This window comes from Tamandua tetradactyla, chromosome 7 (genome assembly GCF_023851605.1).
Source record: "Tamandua tetradactyla isolate mTamTet1 chromosome 7, mTamTet1.pri, whole genome shotgun sequence".
Taxonomy (NCBI): domain Eukaryota; kingdom Metazoa; phylum Chordata; class Mammalia; order Pilosa; family Myrmecophagidae; genus Tamandua; species Tamandua tetradactyla.
The window spans coordinates 144,100,279-144,123,194 of NC_135333.1; the positions used below are offsets into that span (position 1 = coordinate 144,100,279).

General features: G+C 35.4%; 1 protein-coding gene and 1 pseudogene across 11 annotated transcripts in view; one reads left to right on the forward strand and one right to left on the reverse strand.

Annotated features, from left to right (window-relative positions):
* Positions 1-64: 64 nt before the first annotated feature.
* On the forward strand, positions 65-229 carry LOC143643090 (small nucleolar RNA U3; annotated as a pseudogene).
* A 5,995-nt stretch (positions 230-6,224) lies between these two features.
* CAPS2 (calcyphosine 2) overlaps positions 6,225-22,916 on the reverse strand; it is a 94,766-nt gene continuing 78,074 nt past the window's right edge. For 10 of the 11 annotated variants that reach the window (XM_077111457.1, XM_077111459.1, XM_077111454.1 and 7 more), the window contains 2 exons: positions 12,694-12,801; positions 6,225-6,522 (listed from right to left, as the gene is read on the reverse strand). In XM_077111457.1, the coding sequence (XP_076967572.1) occupies positions 6,386-6,522; positions 12,694-12,801 (245 nt within the window). In that variant the 3' untranslated portion in view covers positions 6,225-6,385. The remainder of the gene's footprint in view (positions 6,523-12,693; positions 12,802-22,916) is intronic. The other variant, XM_077111458.1, reaches the window with a different exon arrangement.

Genomic DNA, 22,916 nt, shown 5'->3' on the forward strand with positions numbered 1-22,916 from the left:
TTCCTTTGTTCTTCCTCATGCAAAAACATTTTTTATATTTGTATATTTAGTCACTATCATTATACACTCCAGGCATTCAGGGGTCATTTCTATAGTTTGTTACTACAGAAGGTTCTCTGGCAGTATAGGGCACCAAAAACCATGAGGAGGAGGTACAGCGTTCTTCCCTGAGCATGAAGCCAGCGTTAAGTGTTGTCTTATCACATATTTTTTAAGTTGCCTTCTCAGTAATGATCCACTTGACAATTTTATTTAAAATTATACCTTTTTTCACTTGGGATTCCTCTTATCCCACTTTTTTTTACACTTATCACCATTTAACATATCACATAATTTAATTATTTATTATAATGATTATCTTCACTCAACACTAGAATGAGAACTCCAAAAAGTTTACATTTCTTCACTGATGCAATTACAACAATACCTGGCACATAATAGGTGATCAATAAAGAAGCAAAACAAAACCAAAAAAAGGGTATTTTAAAAACCCTAGACAACCTCTTTTGTTGCTCACATGTGGCCTCTCTCTCTTTTAGCCAATATGACAGGCAAACTCACTGCCGTCCCACTGTCTACATGGGACATGACTCCCAGGGGTGCGGACCTTACTGAAAATGTGGGACAAAAATCCTAGAATGAGCTGAGACTCAGCTTCAAGGGATTGAGAAAAACTTCACAACCAAAAGGGGGAAGAGCAAAATGAGACAAAATAAAGTCCTAATAGCTGAGAGATTCCAAACAGAGTCTAGAGGTTATCCTGGGGGTTATTCTTAAGCATTAAACATATATCACCTTGTTAGTCAAGATGTAATGGGGAGGCTGGAGGGAAATGCCTAAAAATGTGGAACTGTATTCCAGTAGCCGTGTTTCTTGAAGATGATTGTATAATAATATAGCTTTCACAATGTGACTGTGTGATTGTGAAAACCTTGTGTCTGATGCTCCTTTTACCTACCCTATGGACAGATGAGTAAAACATATGGAATAAAAATAAATAATAAGGGGAACAGATGTTAAAATAAATTTAGATTGAAATGTTAGTGATCAATGAAAGGGAGGGGTAAGGGGTATGGTATGTATGAATTTTTTTCTATTGTCTTTTTATTTTTTTCTGAATTGATGCAAATGTTCTAAGAAATGATCATGATGATGAATATGCGACATCATATGATATTGTGAATTACTGATTATGTATGTAGAATGGAATGATCATAAATTAAGAATGTTTGTGCTTGCTTATTGTTACATTTTTTTAAAAATTTAAAAATTAATAAAAAAATAAAATGATTTTAAAAAACCCTAGACATAGCATTAAAATTATAACATTAACTATAAATGGTTCAACCTAGAATTTAAAAAATAATTTTTAAATTTGAATTTATTGAAAGAAATTAAGCCTGTATTTCAAATTCTTCTGAGACTTCTCAGGAATAGGTTTCTTTCACCACTCACAACAATTTTATAATGCCTTGGGCATCCCATTTCTCTTCTCTTCTTAAGACAAATAGTGACTACGGATAAAAAAAATGCATTGAACAGAAATACTTCTAAAATTTCTGAAGGAAATAGCTGCAAAGGAAGGCATTTATTAACAAAAGATAACTTTTACTTTTATGATAAAAACATATCCCTGTGTCACCTAAAAGTCTTACGCAAAAGGGAAATGGTGGGAAACTGGAAACAAATTTAAGAAATAAACAGACTTAGAGATGAGGCTCATTCAACTTTTGGATGACCAGGATTACATTAAAAAGAAAAAGAATGCATTTTTCTCTGATGATAAATTCTTTGTAATTAATTAATAAGACTATTTTTTTCTCATTAGTAATAAGTACTATTGAGTTGTGTGGAATGAGAGGTCACGAAAGGAACAGTAGAAAGGTATTTAACACCTTTTTGAGCACCTACCATGTTTCAGAAAACTTTGCTTCATTTTACCCCCTTATGTTTTAAGAGCAAGCGCTTCCTGATAACAGAGATTTGAGGTTTATCCTGCCTTACCAAGCGTTACATTCTGCTGGATGATATACTTGATGCCCCTTGAGCTTCTGTCGTAGACTAATCACTAAAGGAGAAAACATTCTTAATGAAATATTGGAAAACATACCCTTAAAACAACCTAACCACAAGGCTTTCAATAGGAAATAAAATTTGCTGATGTGATTTGAGGTTTTAAAATCAAGAATTTTAAAGAATACAAAATCTGAGGCTCATGATACACTCATATTTGCAAAAACATTCACACTCCTTTCTCTGAACAAAACACAGTCTCCTCTGAAAACTGTGCACTGGGCTGGCAAGCAGGACTGGAGCTAGAGGGAGATGGTCAAGGAATTTCCTTCAGATGCAAAATCTAAGGGGACAGCAAAATTTCAGTAAGCAAGATAAATTATATTTTAGTGTAATATTTTAAAAAGTAAAAATTAAAGTAAAAAATCCATGGTGAGCAAAATATAAAAAATTTAAATATAGACAAGATCAGTATTACTAATTTTTCCTTTTGCCTCACATTACAATACTGCTCAGTACAGCACTTTTGCCGATTCTGTCATTATTAAAAATTTTGATATTTTGTTCATTGGTATCTTTTTGCATTAACTTTTTTTTTTCTTTTTTTTTTGGCACAGGTAGATCTGGGAATCAAACCCAGGTCTTTGGCATGGCAGGCAAGAATTCTGCGACTGATGCACCATTGCACCACCCAAGATGCGTTAGCTTTTATTTCTTAAATTATCGAATTAATATATTTGATTAGAATATGCAAATCCTTGGAGACAGAAACTAGAATACAAGTCACCAGCAGTCGGAGGAGGGGTAAGGAACAGAGAATCAATGCTTAATTGGTACAAGCTTCTGTTTGGGGTGGTGGAAAAATTGAAATGAATATACCCTGATTTGTATATTAGAAAGTGGGAAATTTTAAGATGTGTATATGTTACTGTAATAAAACTTTTTGTAAACCACAGGTCTATACAACAGAAACAGTGAATTCTAATATAAACTATGGACTACAACTAACACTATAACTATAATATTGCTTCATTAATTGCAACAAAAGCACTACACCTGTAAAATGTTAATAACAGGGAAAACTGTGGGTAGGCAGGGAAGGGTATTTGGGAACCTTGTATTTTCTGCATGACCTTTTTGCAAACTTTTCTACTAATACATATTTATTTATTTAATTACTGAGTTTTTTGATGCTGCTTTATGTTTTACCCTAGGGCAGGTGCCTCACTCACTCCATGCTAGACCTTACCCTCCTAACAGGATAATGAAGCGCAATTATTTGGAGACTGGGCTTTCCTCTACCAATGAACCCAAGAGGTCTGATGGAATCACACAGTCCAAAACATTTGCATGAGGACATCTGGTCTTTAGTTCCCACTGGTTGCTGTCATGCATCACTGTCATCAATGCCAAAATCCTCAATTATTTGCCATCTTAAGATAAATAAAAACCTTTCTCAACCCCACCTTCGCCTCTAGTTATTGCTCCACATCTCTGCTTCCCTTCAAAGTAAAACCCAATGAAAGAGAGTGTCAACAATTGCTAAACCCACATTCTCATTTTTCATTCTCTCATCAACACACTTTGATCTGGTTTGTCCCCACCATTTCATATTGCCAAATCCAATGGTCACATTTTTTGCTCTCATCTTGTTCAACGTAGTTCATCACTTCTTATTCTTGATAAAGATTGATTCCTTGACTTCTGTGACACCACAATCTTCTGCCTTTCCTCCTACCTCACTGGTCAGCAATGTCAGTCTCTTTTGGAGACCACTCAGTCCTCACTAGACCTCTAAATGTCTCCCGTGGCTCAGTGCTTGGCCTTCTTTTCTTTCCTGTTTCCCTCATGTCCCTAGTGCCTCCACAATGGTTAAATATCACCTATATACTAGTGGTTGTTTATCACCAAGCCCTGACCTCTTCCCTGAGTTATAGATCTAATTACTTACTTGACATTTTCCCTTGGATGTTTAAAGAATCTTGAATTATAGTCAAAAGAAACATTTGATTTTCCTAACTGGTTCCTCTCCTAGTTTTTCCATTCTTAACAATCCACATAATTGCTCAGTCCAGTACATTAGGCTTGCCTTCCTCTCTTTCTCACCCTACACAGTTTAACTACATGTACTGTTAGCTCTACCTCCAAAATAAATCACAAATCTAATCACATCTCACCATCTCCAAATCTAAAACCCTAGTCCTAATGTTCTCTATGTTCCTGGCACACTATTCTTTATCTTCCTTGAAAACACCAGACTCATTTGCATTCGAGGGCCTTTTTTCCTGCTTTGTCTTCTTGAAATATTCTTCCCTTACTCTTTGCTTCATTTAGACCTCAAATAGAATGATGCCTCTTCAGAGAATACTTTCTCAGTCACTCTGCCCACACTTTATTTTTTCTTCTTCTTCAAAGGACTTAACTAAAATTGCCTTATTTGTTTACTTGATTACCCTCTCTTACAACTGTAAATAAAGTAGATTGGAGGAATACTTTTGTATATTGTATATTGTTCACAGCTCTATGTCTTGAATCTAGAGCAGTGCCTGTACCATGATACTGCTCAATAAGTATGTTTTAAATGACCATATATGATTGGATATATAACTGGTTTAATTAATTGCTCAAGCCATCAAGGTCCTTGAGGGTGGTGCTTATTACAATTGGGTGTCTTCTCTGGGGCCATCAGCCTACATGCTTTGTGTTTGCCACATGGCCATTGCTCCCTGTGCTGGTTTGACTCTATGGTGGACCCCAGAAAAGCCATGTCCTTTAATCCTCATTCAAAATTGCTGAGTGGGAGCATTTTGATTATTCCCATGGAGATGTGGCCCACCCAACTGTGGGTGGTAACTTTTGATTAGATGATTTCCATGGAGGTGCATCTCCACCCATTGAAGGTGGAGTTGCTTACTGGAATCCTTTAAAAGAGAAAATATTTTGGAGAGAGTCCCTTTTGGTACAGCCATGAGGAAGCCAGAAGACACCGCCATTTTCGCCATGTGCCCTTCCAGCTGAGAGAGAAACGCTGAACTTCATTGGTCTTCTTGAACCAATGTATCTTTCCCTGGATGTTTTAAATTGGACATTTCTATAGACTTGTTTTAACTGGGACATTTTCTCGGCCTTAGAACTGTAAACTAGCAACTTATTAAATTCCCATTTTTAAAGGTCATTCCATTTCTGGTATATTGCATTCCGGAAACTAGCAAACTAGAACACTCCTCAAGATGCTTCATCCCTCCAGGGTGTCATCTCCAAGAGCAGCGCACATGGCTCCACTCTTCACAGGACTGGGAAATCTCTCCTTTTCTGGCTCATAGGAAGCTCTCAAAACTTCCTTTTCCACCCTAAATGGACTTATATCTGTTAGATCCAACTTAGACAGACTTCAATACACACGTGAACCACACACATTCTAATATATATACACACACACACACACACACACACCCAAAGATTGGTGAGGTTTAGATTATGAGTTAAGTCCTCGGCAATGTCTGCATCTGACCCTGAGACAACAAAAACCAAAGTTTGCCTGTCTTCTTGGAATGGGGCTAGAGAGTTCTCTTGTTCTTGACTTTATCTTAAAGCAATTAGAATTAAACATAAATTAGCATCTCTACAGATTATCTTGCCATATTTATAAGAGTCATCAGTAAAATTTCTAGAGAAAATCAGAGAAATTTTTTTCATCAGAAAGCTATATAATACTTAATTTAAGACAGTAATAATTACTGCCTTACTGTCACTAATTACTAGAACTAATGCAATATACTGAGTAACAAATATACGTTTTTTTCCAGCCAGAAAACTATATAATACTTACTCTAAGACAGTAATAATTAAGCTCACTAATTACTAGAACTAATACAATATACTGAGTAACAGTCAAATATATGTTCAGCAAGGCTTTGGCTTAACATTATGGTTCAATTCAGTTTTATCTTTATGAAAGTATGACCTTTCATATTCTGTAAATCACACATTCCATCTAATCACTTTCTTCCTTATAACATCATATAGACATATAATGCCTATTTTTTCCTTTAATATCTCAGAAGAATTTTATAAACTGTGGGTCATATTAATTATACCTCTGAATATTTGACAAAACTTTTAATAATCTAGCTTTTATTCAAACTTTAATTAAGGATTTGTTCTAATTACTATGGCTTATAAAAATAAAAATAACCCCCAAATTTAGCACCCATTTTATTTTTTTTTATTTTCCTCACAAAGTTATGGGTTAGAAATACAGAAGGATTTGGCTGGATGGTTCTCATCTGGAAACTCTGATGTGGATGTAATGAGACATTGGCTGGGGCTGCAGTCTTCTGAAAGCACAGTTGGACTGAATGTCAAAGATGGCTCACTCAGAGGGTGGACGGCTGATGCTAGCTGACAGCTGAGAGCTCCGGTCAGTCTGTTGACCAGAGCACCTGCATGTATCCCCTCTAGTTTCACAGTCCCAGGTAGTCTGACTTCTTACCCGGTGGCTTAAGTGTCCTAGTGCAAAAGGGAGAAGTTATATTGCTTTCTCTGGTGTAGTCCAGGAAGTAACCCAGCATCATTTCAACCACATCGCATTGGTTGCAAACAAGTGAAAAAAAGCATCCAGATTCAAGAAGAAGGATCATAGACCCTATCAACAGGTTAGAGTGCAGTCAGGTTCACAATGTAAGAAGATAATATGGGCTGAGACATACTGTTCCAGCCATCTTTAGAAACCAAGTCTGTTACCGGATTCAAAGTCATCAGTGATATTAGCACGTGCACACCAAGGATATTGGGATTGCTACTTCAAGTCTTTACAGATATAAAATTAGTCTTCCACATGTATCATCTGCCAATTAATATTAATGACAATACATTTTGCTACTAATTACTTTTGTAACCCACCACCTTGCTGAATGCTTTAAAGGAAAATTACTGATAATCTTAATGCAAGCTTATTTTCCTTCATGGATTCTTATGGAGAAAGATAATTGACAATAATAGGAGGTTTATTAGAACCTATAGATGAAGAATTAGAGACTCAGTGAAGTAGTTTCCCAAAATCAGACAGATAATTTGCAGAGAGCTCAAGTTTGAAATCAGTATTCATTAACTTTAAAGCCTGTGCTCTTTCTTCATCACCACCTATATAACATAAACACCTACTTTTTCTTATTGGAAAACCTGACTACTTTCTCAAAATTACTTTTACTTGACAGCATACATTTTCTTTAAAGTTCTTTAAGTGGCTCCTTAACTACTAAAGTGTGCAACTTTTGTAAGTGGCACATAGTGATTCCCAAGAATTATGGTGGTTTGTTCCATATTGGCCTTCTCAGCATCCGAAAATGCTAGGAAACTCAACATACAGTTGCAAAGATGAGAATCTTTTCACTCCTATCTAAACTCATTCAGCCATGATTCGGAAGCCCCATCCATATCTCTATTTTAGCTTGGTAAAAGGAATACTTAAGCCCGACAGGGACCTTGATTGCTTGCTCCATATACAAAATTTGTCAACAGATAGGTAATTTTTATGCAAATCCTTTCAGATAACAGTGTTTGGACATCGAAAAAGTACACAAATCAGCTTTCTGAGTTGTTGAGGAGAAAAATGAGAAATACGTCTCATTAATAAATTTTCATGTTTTATAGAAGTAAAGCTCCACATCTTTCTCAGTCTCATTTTTTTGTATAAACTTTAATTTCCATCTCAGTAATACCTTAATATGTTATTTTATCAGGATACTGTATCATTATTACTTCCCTGGCTTGACAGCGACAGTCCTTCCAAGTTCCACCACACCTTATATATCAGCTTCTTTGTGCCCCTTTTATATCAGCTATATTGATATAACAGTTTGGAACTGTGGTGGTTGAATGTTTACCTACATGAGTGTAGGTACCGTGTCATGCCATTTTTGGGGTCTGTGAAGCCTAGTAGAGCCTAGAAGCCTAACAGAATTGCAGCTGTGAACTAGAAGAAGATAATTTAGTCAGGCACAAGTTCCAGGTCGTTTTTGATAGGTAATTGTGGTGCTCAAAATTATTTAAGTAGGTGAGCATTTGCTATCCTCAATATCCAGGTTATAATTGAAAATATTTTGGACCAAATTGTGTCTTACATACAAATATTTATTAAACAAATATTAGCAAGGAGACACAAAAATATTACATAACTTGTTCTGTAAGCTCAGTGAAATCCCAGCAGTGTGTTCTGTTGGGAGCTTCAACCCCCATTCTGTCCAAAAGGCTCACTGGAGGAAGCAGAAACAATACACCAGGGACAGGAATTACCAGAGCCTTATGGTTAGAATGGGACAACCAGAAGTCATTCTAATCCATAGCTGGAACAAGACCATTTAAGGATCCAACAAGACACTATTTTGACGGATAAAACCATTACGTTTAGAAGGCTAATTAATTGGGCTTCAAATCTTGACTGAGTTACTGATAACCGAAGTGAATATAGTAGCCCTTTTCAAGGGATGTCTTTTTGACAAAGTGCTAGCTGTACCATCACAACACTATGTTCCTTATTAGGAAACTTACTGCCCTTAAAGTTGAAGTTGCACCAAATAGAGCATTCATATTACTTACATTGTCTATGCTAAAGTATTTTAAAGTCAAATATAAACACCATAATAGTTACTGTTCAATAAATCACACTTTTATTCAGTCATCAAATACACTAATTGAACACAATCAATTTATTGATTGCCAGATACAGTGCCAGACAACAGGGTTGTACAAGTAAGTAAGATATGGTCTCTACCGTCAAGAAGCTTATAATCTAGTAGAGAAAACAGAAGCAACATAATTATATATAAAGTGATACATGCTAGATTAAGGTCACACCCAGGGTATCACTAGGATCCCACGGGAGAACAACCATAGTAGACTCAAGAATTTGTCTGATTTAGCTTTCTAGAAGAGATGATTCTTGAGGCAGGGTTAAAAGACCAGCATGGATTAATTTAGATACACTCAGTGGAAGACAAATTAGCAGAACAGGTATGAAGGTACAGCAGTTTGAAACCCCACAATCCATTTTAAAACATAAGCAGCTCAGAATGGCTGGAGCAAAGCAGTAAGTGAGCTGAGGATAGGAAGGTGAGGTTAGAGAGACTAGATGATTTAGGTTTTATGTGTTAAGGTAAGTAGTTTGAAATCTGAAATACATGGGATACCACTGTAAGATTTTAATCATGGGAGTAAAGTACATTTTAGAAAGATCATTCCAATAGCTTTGTGTAGGACAGGTTGAAGTAGGATTGGGGAGGAGGGAGAGTGGATGAGGAGGTAATACAAACAAGCAGCGCTAAAGCCTTGAACTAAGCCAAAAGCATGAGAATAGAGTGAAAGGGACAGATTCAAAAGTAAGAAACCGTAAGTAGGACTTGAGATTGAATGGATATAAGAAGCGAGTGTGAGAGGAATCTAGAATACTTCCGAGCCTTGGGCAATTGAATAGTCAGTGCCATTCACCAAGTATAAATGACTGATAAAGAATGAATAAACTAATGTTTAAATGCACAGTGGCTCCAATATGGAGCATTTCTTCTTTATTATCTGAAGTGCACCCAACAGGTAAGTTTTCCTTAGAAGTTTCTTTAACTTTAAAGTAAAAAAAGGAAGATCTGATAGGAGCTTGTTCTCATTATCTGATACTATGTTGTTCACATTTGTGGATTCTCTTTGCTCTTGCTTGGCTTGTGTTAGACAGACTCAGGCTATTCTATGTCTTTAAGCACCTTTCCTTTCTACTATATATGTCTGCCCTTGCTGGTCAGTCTAGCAGCAATTACAGTTTATCACGGTACATATTTAAGTTCTGCAAATACCTTCCACTACAATCTTACAAATGCACACTTAAACAATCTGGAGTATGCACAGTTACTGGCCATAATTCTTTCCTGAGGTAAATGCCAACAACTCTGACAGAAGTCAAAAGTAATCAGCAAAATAAAATCTCTTAAACTTTATCAAAATTATGAATTATTCTAAGCGATTCTTACTACGCAGAAAATAACTGGTTCATTGAGTGTTTTCATTCAGGTACTATAAAGCTGTAAAACGTGAACATACTTTTCTGTTTGGTGAATGCTTAGGGAATCGAACCTACGTCTCCTGCATGGAAGGCGAGCATTCTACCACTGAACCACCAGTGCACCCTGAACATACACTTTTATTAAGTACACTATACTTTAATTGTTCCATCATGCAAATGTATATTTTTTCCTAATTAAAATACAGCTAAAATAATTCTAAATAATATCCCTTATTTTCCTAATAAAATGTGAATTTTTCTTGAAAATTCTGTAAAACTCTACAATAGAGACATTAAGATAAATATATACAATTTAATAAACAATATAGTTAACTGGAAAAGTAATTCTATGACACAAACAAGTGACCAAATGTCAAAATATAGAGAACTATAAAATACGCTTAATGATAAAAAATACACAATGAAATTATAACATATTTCATATTTTAAAGTTATTCAAAAAGTACTTCAGAATTTTGAAGACTACTTAGAATAGTATTTCAAAAGTCAATTATTATGTGGTGGATATGTGGAAAGTTCTTCTATTAAACTGAACACTAAATATTAATTTTACTGTATTAAAGTTAAAGAAGAATGCAGGTAGTGCAGGCAAACCCGAAAGCAGAATGACGTATTGTGAATCACCAATTCCAATTTAACAGGTCCCACTAAAAGCATCTTATAAATATGCTTTTTTATTAAAAAAGCTAAACATGAAAGCAAAATAATATTAACTACAAAAGATTTACATCTCATTAACAGAAAAACTTCCTACAAATAACGACATGTTGCTACTTATGAAGATAGAGGTTTATATTAAGAGTATACTGTCATATTAACATGTTGAATTCCAGAAATGTGCTCTGCTCCCTGTTTAATCATATGACAGTCTTTACATTCTCTGCTTATATTCACTGGAAAATGAGATAACAATACTGAAACAGATTTTGTTAATGAGAACTGAATAAACACTTATTAATACTACATATATATTTGGTGCCCATAGCATTAGTCATTTTAACATGAGAAGAATTTGCAAAGTTTAAGATGACTGGTTGAAAGAATGTTTCCAAGAAGAAATTGTAACTCAGAAATAGTTTTATAGATGATGGTCGAATGGAAGTTTCGTATGCTTTCTTTTGTCCTAACTCAGAAAAATATATGTCAGATTTATAGAAAATGTCTTTAGACAAGAATTTTATCTACTATAATATATTTGCAACCTGTATAAAGCAACAGTGTGTAATTATAGTGAGTAGTATAGTTTTGCTCACATTGTCAGATGTTTGCCAAAAGATGAATAGAAGATAAATGAATTGAATTTAAAAATAGTTTAATAGATTTATTTCTGCTAAAACAACCCCTAGCATATTGCTTTCATTTCAATAATTGAATTGGGAAAAAGACAAGAAATAAAGAATTCAGCTAATGAAAATAGCACTAACAGGTCTGTACATATTTCCTTTCTAAAATTTTGGTACTAAGTCTTTAAAATCTTAAAAAGGACTTTGAATTTATTGGCCTCATGCATATTAAACTTCAGACTATTCTGATGATGCTGACAAGGGTATAGACAGAAAAGTGATATGTTTGAAGTCATATTCTCCAAAGAATGTATTCTCATTTTTTCATATATACATTGAGAAAAAAAGTGTTTCAGTTGTTTAATATAGCAAGAAAAGATGCATGGAATATCATACATTCATTTTATGGCACAAAATATCTATTTTTAAGAATTACTAAGTAATCTCTTAGATTCATATATGCAATAATGCACATTTCAGAAATATTTCTTTAATAATCCAGGAGAACATTCCTCCTCATGCTTTATTTGTTTTTAACTGACTAATGGTTCTATACAGGTATTAAGGATTGCAATTAAAAACAGAATAAAAGGCTCAAACAATTCACTAGAATAATTACCTAGTGCTGCTTTGAATAATAGCACAACAGTTTTTTACAAGACAAGACCTGACAAGGCAAGTCAGTTTTCAAATAAGCATTTGGGGGGTAAGTTGCCATCATTCTAAACATTAATGGTAGAGAAAACATCTGTACTCCCATTGCAAGACTATTTCCCCTTGCATATCCTTAAATTTCTTTAACATTTTCATATGTTTAAAATAAGATGAACTATTTCAATCGAATAGGCTTTGAGACCAATTCCAGTTGGTCCAATTGAGAATGGTGGCAATTATATTTGGGGAAGAGATAGCAAAAGAATAATGAAAAAAGACAGGAAATCGGGTTACTGTGTGGATGCCCCCCAAAGCCTACTTGATCTATATGTAATGTTATTATTTAAAAATGACATCTAAAATAGATTAAAGAAAAGTAATAAATCAGAAAATTTTTATAAACGTAGATAGGTGCTTACACACACACACATACACACACACCCTTACGTCTATCTTTCTGAATATTTCTCTTTACAAACACTTTTTTGAAGAGGGGGAATCAGAATAAGTGGAGTCCCCAAAGAATATATTCTAGTGCTTGATCACATTTTATATTCCATTCATCTGTCCAACAAAACATTTAGTCCTGGTGACACATTTTTAAAAACTAAATCCCCCATGGAGTCCGTACAATATTAATAAAATCTTCATCATCTACTATTTCTATACTTAAACCTTCATAGTAATCTTCAAATTCACAATATGACACTTCATCAGACTTGCTGCAAGCATCTTTTAATGCTTCTAGAAAAGATGATTTGATTTCTTCCTCTGTGAAATAACCTGTAAGAAAAGTACTAAAAATGAAACAATTTCCTTAAAAGTTTAGTAAAATGATGATGATAAAGGAATATTTAATAAGTTCTTAAAATCTTCTTTTCAACCCAATCAGAGGGTCAAACTACCCTCTGATTTATTTAAACATTTCTTCGTGTGAACTAGAATTTCATGGTGGATGACAATAACACACATTTAAGCTTCTGGTAAGGTCTGTCCTTAATGTAGAGTCCCCACTGCAAATATTCTTGCATTGCTTTATGTTCTAGAGGACTGGGCTTCATTCCCATTAGAAATGAGGAAGGAAGAAAGCAAGTTAGAAATTTCTCGGGCACTCGTTATTTTATTACCTAGAAAATATCAGTGCAAATATGAAATTATGATGCCTGTGTATATCTTAGTTGAAAACTTTTACTTGATTAATCATTCAATTTAATATTTGACCTTAAGTAAACTATTTCAGTGGATTCAATTAAATATGATAAATTTTATTGTATAGGAAGATGTTATTAAGAACCACATGTTAAAAAAAAAGTAACTCTACTTTGTTACTTAATGAGATACCATAAAATATAATTCATCTGTTTGTAAATTCATTAGATTTTTTTTATTTAAACAGAAGTCTATAATCTATTTAAATAAGTAGCTTATTTGATTCTATTATGGGCAGTTAATGCACGGAGAGATCCTCATTAAACACCATTTCCTTGGGAAGACTTCGCAGGTAGCTCCAAATACGGCTCTGCCACTAGAGAACAAATTTCACTAAATAGTCCCCCAACACACAATGAGGGAGAGGCAGTTCCCCCTTCATATTGGTCTTGGATCAACTCCAAGATCCTAGCATAAACATGAAAGCAAAAAAAGACACTCATTTTTTTAAATGAGAAAGGAGGAATTTAAAAATGTGAGGAAGATATAGAAGATGTACAGAAAATATGCAAAAGAGAATAAAGAGCGATCCATATACAAAGGCAAAACAGCATCAGAAAAAAAAATAATCTTCTAAAGCACAGTATCCCAATCTTTTTGACCCTCTAAAACCTTTAAAGTCATGTGGCATTTTAAAGTAGCAAGTTTAAACAGGCATACCACCCTAATAGGTTGTCTAACAGGATGACCAAATTAGATTAAGAGTTGGATCTTTTTTTCTAATGGACTTAAATAATAACACATGTTTAACGTGGCTTTCAAATTAAAAGAACTGATCTGCTTTGGACATCAAGAAGGTTGGTGTATTTTAACACCACATATGAGAATTAACAGAGAGATTGTTTTATTTAAAAACAAGGTGAATGAATAAGGATGGAAATAATTATGCTACATAGAGGTAGTAATACAAAAATAAAGTGGATTTATCAATTTATTAGTCAAAGTCAAAACATTAATAATATATGAATTATATAAAGACAAAATATTTGACAGAAGAGATATCGCCCTCTACTTACCTCCCATACTTCTATATAGTGAGTTTTAACACTATTTTTCTAAGGAAAACAATTTTTATTTATATTTATGTTTCAAAGAGTCAAGAATTTTATCCTTCCTTTATACCCAGCCCGGGAAATACCTACTTTCTATCATTTGCAACTAAACTTTCTTTTGCTCCTCCTAAGATCCGAAAAATATTCCAATAAACAAGCACTGGATTTCTAACACTATTACACAGAAACATCTTTGGGAAATCCCATTTCTATTAATCTTTAAAATATTTTGTTAAAAATTACTTTAGCAAAGTAAAAAGTTTATTTTCTATAGTTAAGATTAAATCAAATGTGATATAAGATCCTAATGAAATTAATTACACATTTTAAACAACCCATCCCAGAGATGGGCAGGTGAACAGATTATCATTTATAGTGATATATAAAAATAAAGGTGTTTTAAAAGCACATTAATAACTTTTTCTCTTTTGAAGATAGTGTAGCTTGGTAGCTTGTCTTTCTTAATGTGAATGCAAAGACAATGTATGGAATTCCTTAAACTAATGAAGATTTACCCAACAAGAACAAGTCAAAATCATCCTCTGGAATTCAGTGCCATAATAACCTGAAAGCTACTTAAACAATTAACGTTATTAGTGGGCTATCTAGGGTGACTCAGGCATAATTACAAGCAGGCCCAGCTTTGCTATTACAGAACAAAGTTTCATAATGATCATGGCAATGATGCACAACTATGTGATGGTACTGTGAACCATTGATTGTGTATTTTGGATGGACTGTATGGTGCATGAATACATCTCATAAAATTACATTAAAATTATAAATAGCATCTTATATTTGTAAACAGAAAGTTATTGCATTGTTTCAATTCTGAAAGTTATGGTGAATTATTAAAATTATCTAACATGCAAAATAAAAAATTATTGGGGGAAAGACAAAGAGAAAAGAAATACAAATGACTGAAATCACCTAATTTTGAAATAATTACACTATTTTGTTCTTATATTCAGTATGACTAAAGGAAAAACACAGAAAACGTCACGGGCTAAAGGGAAAAAAATACACTAAAGACAATGAACTAATACTAGAAATTTTCCTGGAGCAACTGTAGTTCATTTAAAGTCAGTAATAAGAAAATTAAAGCATTTTTATCTTAAATGGGGATAATTAGAAATTGGGGAGCCAGTGATTATTAGCATGGTCAGCTTCAATCTTTGTAACCAATTCTGTTGCTTTTTCACTTCACAATTAAAAATATTAGCTTAGGCTTTCTCCGCCTGCCCGGCGGTGCTCCCGCCCTGCCAGCCAGCCCGCCCTACTCTCCCTCTTTCTCCACCGGCCCGGCGGCACTCCCGCCCCACCAGCCAGTCCGCCCTCCTCTCCCTCTTCCCCCTTCTGCTCCGGCGGTGCTCCATCCGCCATCTTATCCTTCCCTTTCTCCTCCTGCTCCGGCGGCTCTCCAACCACCACCGTGCCCTCTTCCGCCTTCACCGGCTCCTCTGCCACCGGCCTCAACAGCCTTGCCACCCTCACCTTTCCTCCTCCAGAACAGCTACTGGGGGAGTGGAGACGATACAGAGCAGCTCCCAGAGCCACGACGGAGATCAAAGGGACGGCGTACCCCATACTGGAACGGCGGACTGTCTGGGAGAACCAGCTTCGGTGAGATCGCCGAGGGGAGCGGGCTTTCCCGGGCGGGATGGCAAGCGGCCGGAGTCCCTCCCTTCCTCCTTTCCAGGCCAGCTGGCAGAATTGGGCAGGCGGTCCCCGCGGGCCATGGCGGCTGGCGCCCCCACCATGCGAGGCCCCCCGGACCAACTGAGAGAGTTGGGTTGGAAATCCCCATACCGCAGAGAACGGTGACCGGGGGTCCCTTCCAAACACGTGACTCCCCGGTCCGGCTGGGAACAGTGTACTCTCTCGGGCTGCGGCAGCTGGCACCCTCCCGCCACGTTTGGCGCCCCGGGCCGACTAGGAAATTCGGTCGGGCGCTCTCATGGCTGCAGCGGCCGGCGACCCTCCCTGCGTTCGGATCCCTGGGCCAGCTGGCACTTTTCCAAGCCACTTCGGCTGCTGAACCTCCCCCACGGCGAGAGTTTTCCAAAGTTAAAGGACCCACAGCAACTTTTACTGGTGGAACCCGCAGACAAACGTGTGCCACGAGCGCCACCTACTGGGCAGGATAAGAAAAACAGAACCCAGAGATTTCACAGAAAAATCTTTCAACCTGTGGGGTCCAACACCCAGGGAAATCTGACTAAATGCCCAGATGCCAGCAGAAGATAATGGATCACGTGCAGATAATTGAAAATATGGCCCAGTCAAAGGAACAAACCTGTATCTCAAATGAGATACAGGAGCTGAAACAACTAATGCTGAATATACGAACAGAAATGGAAAACCTCTTCAAAAACGAAATCGATAAATTTAGGGAGGACATGAAGAAGATATGGGCAGAACAAAAAGAAGAAATAGAAAAACTGAAAAAACAAATCACAGAGCTTATGGAAGTGAAGGATAAAGTAGAAAAGATGGAAAAAAACAATGCATACCTACAATGATAGATTTAAAGAGACAGAAGATAGAATTAGTGATTTGGAGGATGGAACATCTGAATTCCAAAAAGAAACAGAAACTATCGGGAAAAGAATGGAAAAATTTGAACAGGGTATCAGGGAACTCAAGGACAATATGAAGCGCACAAATATACGTGTTGTGGGTGTCCCAGAAGGAGAAGAGAAGGGAAAAGGAGGAGAAAAACTAATGGAAGAAATTATCACTGAAAATTTCCCAACTCTTATGAAAGACCTAAAATTACAGATCCAAGAAGTGCAGCACATCCCAAAGAGATTAGACCCAAATAGGTGTTCCCCAAGACACTTACTAGTTAGAATGTCAGAGGTCAAAGAGAAAGAGAGGATCTTGAAGGCAGCGAGAGAGAAGCAATCCATCACATACAAGGGAAACCCAATAAGACTATGTGTAGATTTCTCAGCAGAAACCATGGAAGCTAGAAGACAGTGGGATGATATATTTAAGTTACTAAAAGAGAAAAACTGCCAACCAAGACTCCTATATCCAGCAAAATTGTTCTTCAAAAATGAGGGAGAAATTAAAACATTCTCAGACAAAAAGTCACTGAGAGAATTTGTGACCAAGAGACCAGCTCTGCAAGAAATACTAAAGGGAGCACTAGAGTCAGATACAAAAAGACAGAAGAGAGAGGTATGGAGAAGAGTGTAGAAAGAAGGAAAGTCAGATATGATATATATAATACAAAAGGCAAAATGGTAGAGGAAAATATTATCCAAACAGTAATAACTCTAAATGTTAATGGACTGAATTCCCCAATCAAAAGACATAGACTGGCAGAATGGATTAAAAAACAGGATCCTTCTATATGCTGTCTACAGGAAATACATCTTAGACCCAAAGATAAATATAGGTTGAAAGTGAAAGGTTGGGAAAAGATATTTCATGCAAATAACAACCAGAAAAGAGTAGGAGTGGCTATACTAATATCCAACAAATTAGACTTCAAATGTAAAACAGTTAAAAGAGACAAAGAAGGACACTATCTACTAATAAAAGGAACAATTAAACAAGAAGACATAACAATCATAAATATTTACGCACCAAACCTGAATGCCCCAAAATACGTGAGGAATACACTGCAAACACTGAAAAGGGAAATAGACACATCTACCATAACAGTTGGAGACTTCAATTCACCACTCTCATCAATGGATAGAACATCTAGACAGAGGATCAATAAAGAAATAGAGAATCTGAATATTACTATAAATGAGCTAGACTTAACAGACATTTATAGGACATTACATCCCACAACAGCAGGATACACCTTTTTTTCAAGTGCTCATGGATCATTCTCAAGATAGACCATATGCTGGGTCACAAAGCAAGTCTTCAAAAATTTAAAAAGATTGAAATCATACACAACACTTTCTCGGATCATAAAGGAATGAAGTTGGAAATCAATAATAGGCGGAGTGCCAGAAAATTCACAAATACATGGCGGCTCAACATCACATTCTTAAACAACAAGTGGGTCAAAGAAGAAATTGCAAGAGAAATTAGTAAATACCTAGAGGCGAATGAAAATGAAAACACAACATATCAAAACTTATGGGACGCAGCAAAGGCAGTGCTAAGAGGGAAATTTATTGCCCTAAATGCCTTTATCAGAAAAGAAGAAAAGGAAAAAATGCAGGAATTAATTGTCCACTTGGAAGAACTGGAGAAAGAACAGCAAGCTAACCCCAAAGCAAGTAAAAGGAAAGAAATAACAAAGATTAGAGCAGAAATAAATGAGATTGAAAACATGAAAACAATAGAGAAAATCAATAAGACCAGAAGTTGGTTCTATGAGAAAATCAATAAGGTTGATGGGTCCTTAGCAAGATTGACAAAAAGAAGAAGAGAGAGGATGCAAATAAATAAGATCAGAAATGGAAGAGGAGACATAACTACTGACCTCACAGAAATAAAGGAGGTAATAACAGGATACTATGAACAACTTTACGCTAATAAATATAACAATTTAGATGAAATGGATGGGTTCCTGGAAAGACATGAACAACCAACTTGACTCAAGAAGAAATAGATGACTTCAACAAACCAATCACAAGTAAAGAAATTGAATTAGTCATTCAAAAGCTTCCTAAAAAGAAAAGTCCAGGACCAGACGGCTTCACATGTGAATTCTATCAAACATTCCAGAAAGAATTAGTACCAACTCTCCTCAAACTCTTCAAAAAAATCGAAGTGGAGGGCAAACTACCTAATTCATTTTACGAAGCCAACATCACCCTCATACCAAAACCAGGCAAAGGTATTACAAAAAAAGAAAACTACAGACCAATCTCTCTAATGAATATAGATGCAAAAATCCTCAATAAAATTCTAGCAAATCGTATCCAACAACACATTAAAAGAATTATACATCATGACCAAGTAGGATTCATCCCAGGTATGCAATGATGGTTCAACATAAGAAAATCAGTTAATGTAATACACCATATCAACAAATCAAAGCAGAAAAATCACATGATCATCTCAATTGATACAGAGAAGGCATTTGAAAAGATTCAACATCCTTTCCTGTTGAAAACACTTCAAAAGATATGAATACAAGGGGACTTCCTTAAAATGATAGAGGGAATATATAAAAAACCCACAGCTAATATCATCCTCAATGGGGAAAAATTGAAAACTTTCCCCCTAAGATCAGGAACAAGACAAGGATGTCCACTATCACCACTATTATTCAACATTGTGTTGGAGGTTCTAGCCAGAGCAATTAGACAAGAAAAAGAAATACAAGGCATCAAAATTGAAAAGGAAGAAGTAAAACTATCACTGTTTGCAGACGATATGATACTATATGTCAAAAACCCAGAAAAATTCACAACAAAACTACTAGAGCTAATAAATGAGTACAGCAAAGTAGCAGGTTACAAGATCAACATTCAAAAATCTGTAGCATTTCTATACACTAGTAATGAACAAGCTGAGGGGGAAATCAAGAAACGAATCCCATTTACAATTGCAACTAAAAGAATAAAATACCTAGGAATAAATTTAACTAAAGAGACAAAAAACCTATATAAAGAAAACTACAAAAAACTGCTAAAAGAAATCACAGAAGACCTAAATAGATGGAAGGGCATACTGTGTTCATGGATTAGAAGACTAAATATAGCTAAGATGTCAATCCTACCTAAATTGATTTACAGATTCAATGCAATACCAATCAAAATCCCAACAACTTATTTTTCAAAAATAGAAAAACCAATAAGCAAATTTATCTGGAAGGGCAGGGTGCCCCGAATTGCTAAAAACATCTCGAGGAAAAAAAAACGAAGCTGGAGGTCTCACGCTGCCAGACTTTAAGGCATATTATGAAGCCACAGTGGTCAAAACAGCATGGTATTGGCATAAAGATAGATATATCAACCAATGGAATCGAATAGAGTGCTCAGATATAGACCCTCTCATTTACGGACATTTGATCTTTGATAAGGCAGTCAAGCCAACTCACCTGGGACAGAACAGTCTCTTCAATAAATGGTGCCTAGAGAACTGGATATCCATATGCAAAAGAATGAAAGAAGACCCATCTCTCACACCCTATACAAAAGTTAACTCAAAATGGATCAACGATCTAAACATTAGGTCTAAGACCATAAAACAGTTAGAGGAAAATGTAGGGAGTTATCTTACAAAACTTACAATTGGAGGCAGTTTTATGTACCTTAAACCTAAAGCAAGAGCACTGAAGAAGGAAATAAATAAATGGGAGCTCCTCAAAATTAAACACTTTTGTGCATCAAAGAACTTCATCAAGAAAGTAGAAAGACAGCCTACACAATGGGAGATAATATTTGGAAATGACATATCAGATAAAGGTCTAGTATCCAGAATTTATAAAGAGATTGTTCAACTCAACAACAAAAAGACAGTCAACCCAATTACAAAGTGGGAAAAAGACTTGAACAGACACCTATCAGAAGAGGAAATACAAATGGCCAAAAGGCACATGAAGAGATGCTCAATGTCCCTGGCCATTAGAGAAATGCAAATTAAAACCACAATGAGATATCATCTCACACCCACCAGAATGGCCATTATCAACAAAACAGAAAATGACAAGTGCTGGAGAGGATGCGGAGAAAGAGGCACACTTATCCACTGTTGGTGGGAATGTCAAAGGGTGCAACCACTGTGGAAGGCAGTTTGGCGGTTCCTCAAAAAGCTGAATATAGAATTGCCATATGACCCAGCAATACCATTGCTGGGTATCTACTCCAAGGACTTAAGGGCAAAGACACAAACAGACATTTGCACACCAATGTTTATAGCAGCGTTATTTACAATTGCGAAGAGATGGAAACAGCCAAAATGTCCATCAACAGAAGAATGTCTAAACAAACTGTGGTATATACATACGATGGAATATTATGCAGCTTTAAGACAGGATAAACTTATGAAGCATGTAATAACATGGATGGACCTAGAGAACATTATGCTGAGTGAGTCCAGCCAAAAACTAAAGGACAAATACTGTATGGTCCCACTGATGTGAACAGACAGTAGGGAATAAACTTGGAATATGTCATTGGTAACAGAGTCCAGCAGGAGGTAGAAACAGGGTAAGATAATGGGTAATTGGAGCTGAAGAGATACAGACTGTGCAACAGAACTAGATATAAAAACTCAAAAATGGACAGCACAATAATACCTAATTGTAAAGTAATCATGTTAAAACACTGAATGAAGCTGCATCTGAGCTATAGGCTTTTTTTTGTTTGTTTGTTTGTTTTTGTTTTTTTGTTTTTTTTTACTATTATTATTACTTTTATTTCTTTTCTCTATATTAACATTCTATATCTTTTTCTGGTGTGTCGCTAGTTCTTCTAAACTGATGCAAATGTACTAAGAAACGATGATCATGCATCTATGTGATGATGTTAAGAATTACTGATTGCATATGTAGAATGGTATGATTACTAAATGTTGGGTTAATTCCTTTTTTTTTCCGTTAATTAATAAAAAAAAATATTAGCTTACTTGGATAAGCGATTTTAAGAAATCAAAATAATTACAGTATCTTACTATGAAAAAATAAAATTTTTAAATAATTGTAAATGTAGTAATTAAAATTTGAATTTGAAAGAAACTCTATTCTTAGAAGATAAAGTACAAATGGTTAATGTTTACACAAAATATGTTTAACCTTCTTAGCAACCATGGAAATCCAAAACAATATATGTTTCTTTAGCCTCAAATTGACAAAAATTGAAGTTTTTGGCAACATTGTGGGGGAAGTGAATACTACAACTAATGCAAGTATAATTTGTAAGCCATATTGCAATGTAATTCGGAGGTTCCAATTAAAATTTATAATGTAGATGTTCTATGACAATTATTCCAGATTCGGGTATCTACCCTAGGGAAACAATAGAAAATGGACCTATGGAGTCAAAAATAATTTTCTTTTTATTTGTGATTGTACAAATAGTGCACATCACTACATGCAGTGGTTGCACGTCAGTAATCAGAAATCAAATGTCTACCAATAGGAAAATGGTAGATAAACTACAGTATATCCATAAAAAAAGAACATTCAGCAGCTAGAAATAAGTTTGTTCAATATGGATTAAATCTGAAAGTCTTCCAGAACATATCGTTGAGTGAAAAAAGCAGGCTACATATTGAAATGTATAGCGCACCTCTCAGATCAGGGAAAAAAACTTCAAAACCTATAGATATTTATAACTACTATGTATGTATTGTACATGTTCATAGAGAAATGACTGGCAATATATTTATCAGATGATATAGAGGAGAACTGGGTGGTCAAATACTTTCTTTATAATAAGAATACATTTAGAAATTAATTATAAAACAATAGACAAATGTAGTAGTGAATAAAACTACCTTTTTTTTGTCCTTAAAAGCCTTGATCCTTGAGTATGAATAACAGTTTAAGCAGATGTAGCAAAACTCAGAGAACCTGAATAAGTAAGATCCATTCTCTAGATCTATTCTATTTTATTTTTTGTAACTCAAATCCTCACAATCTCCTCAGCTGGAAATAAAAGTTCTATCTCAATTATAAACACACACACACAAAAATAAGTACAGACAAGAGAC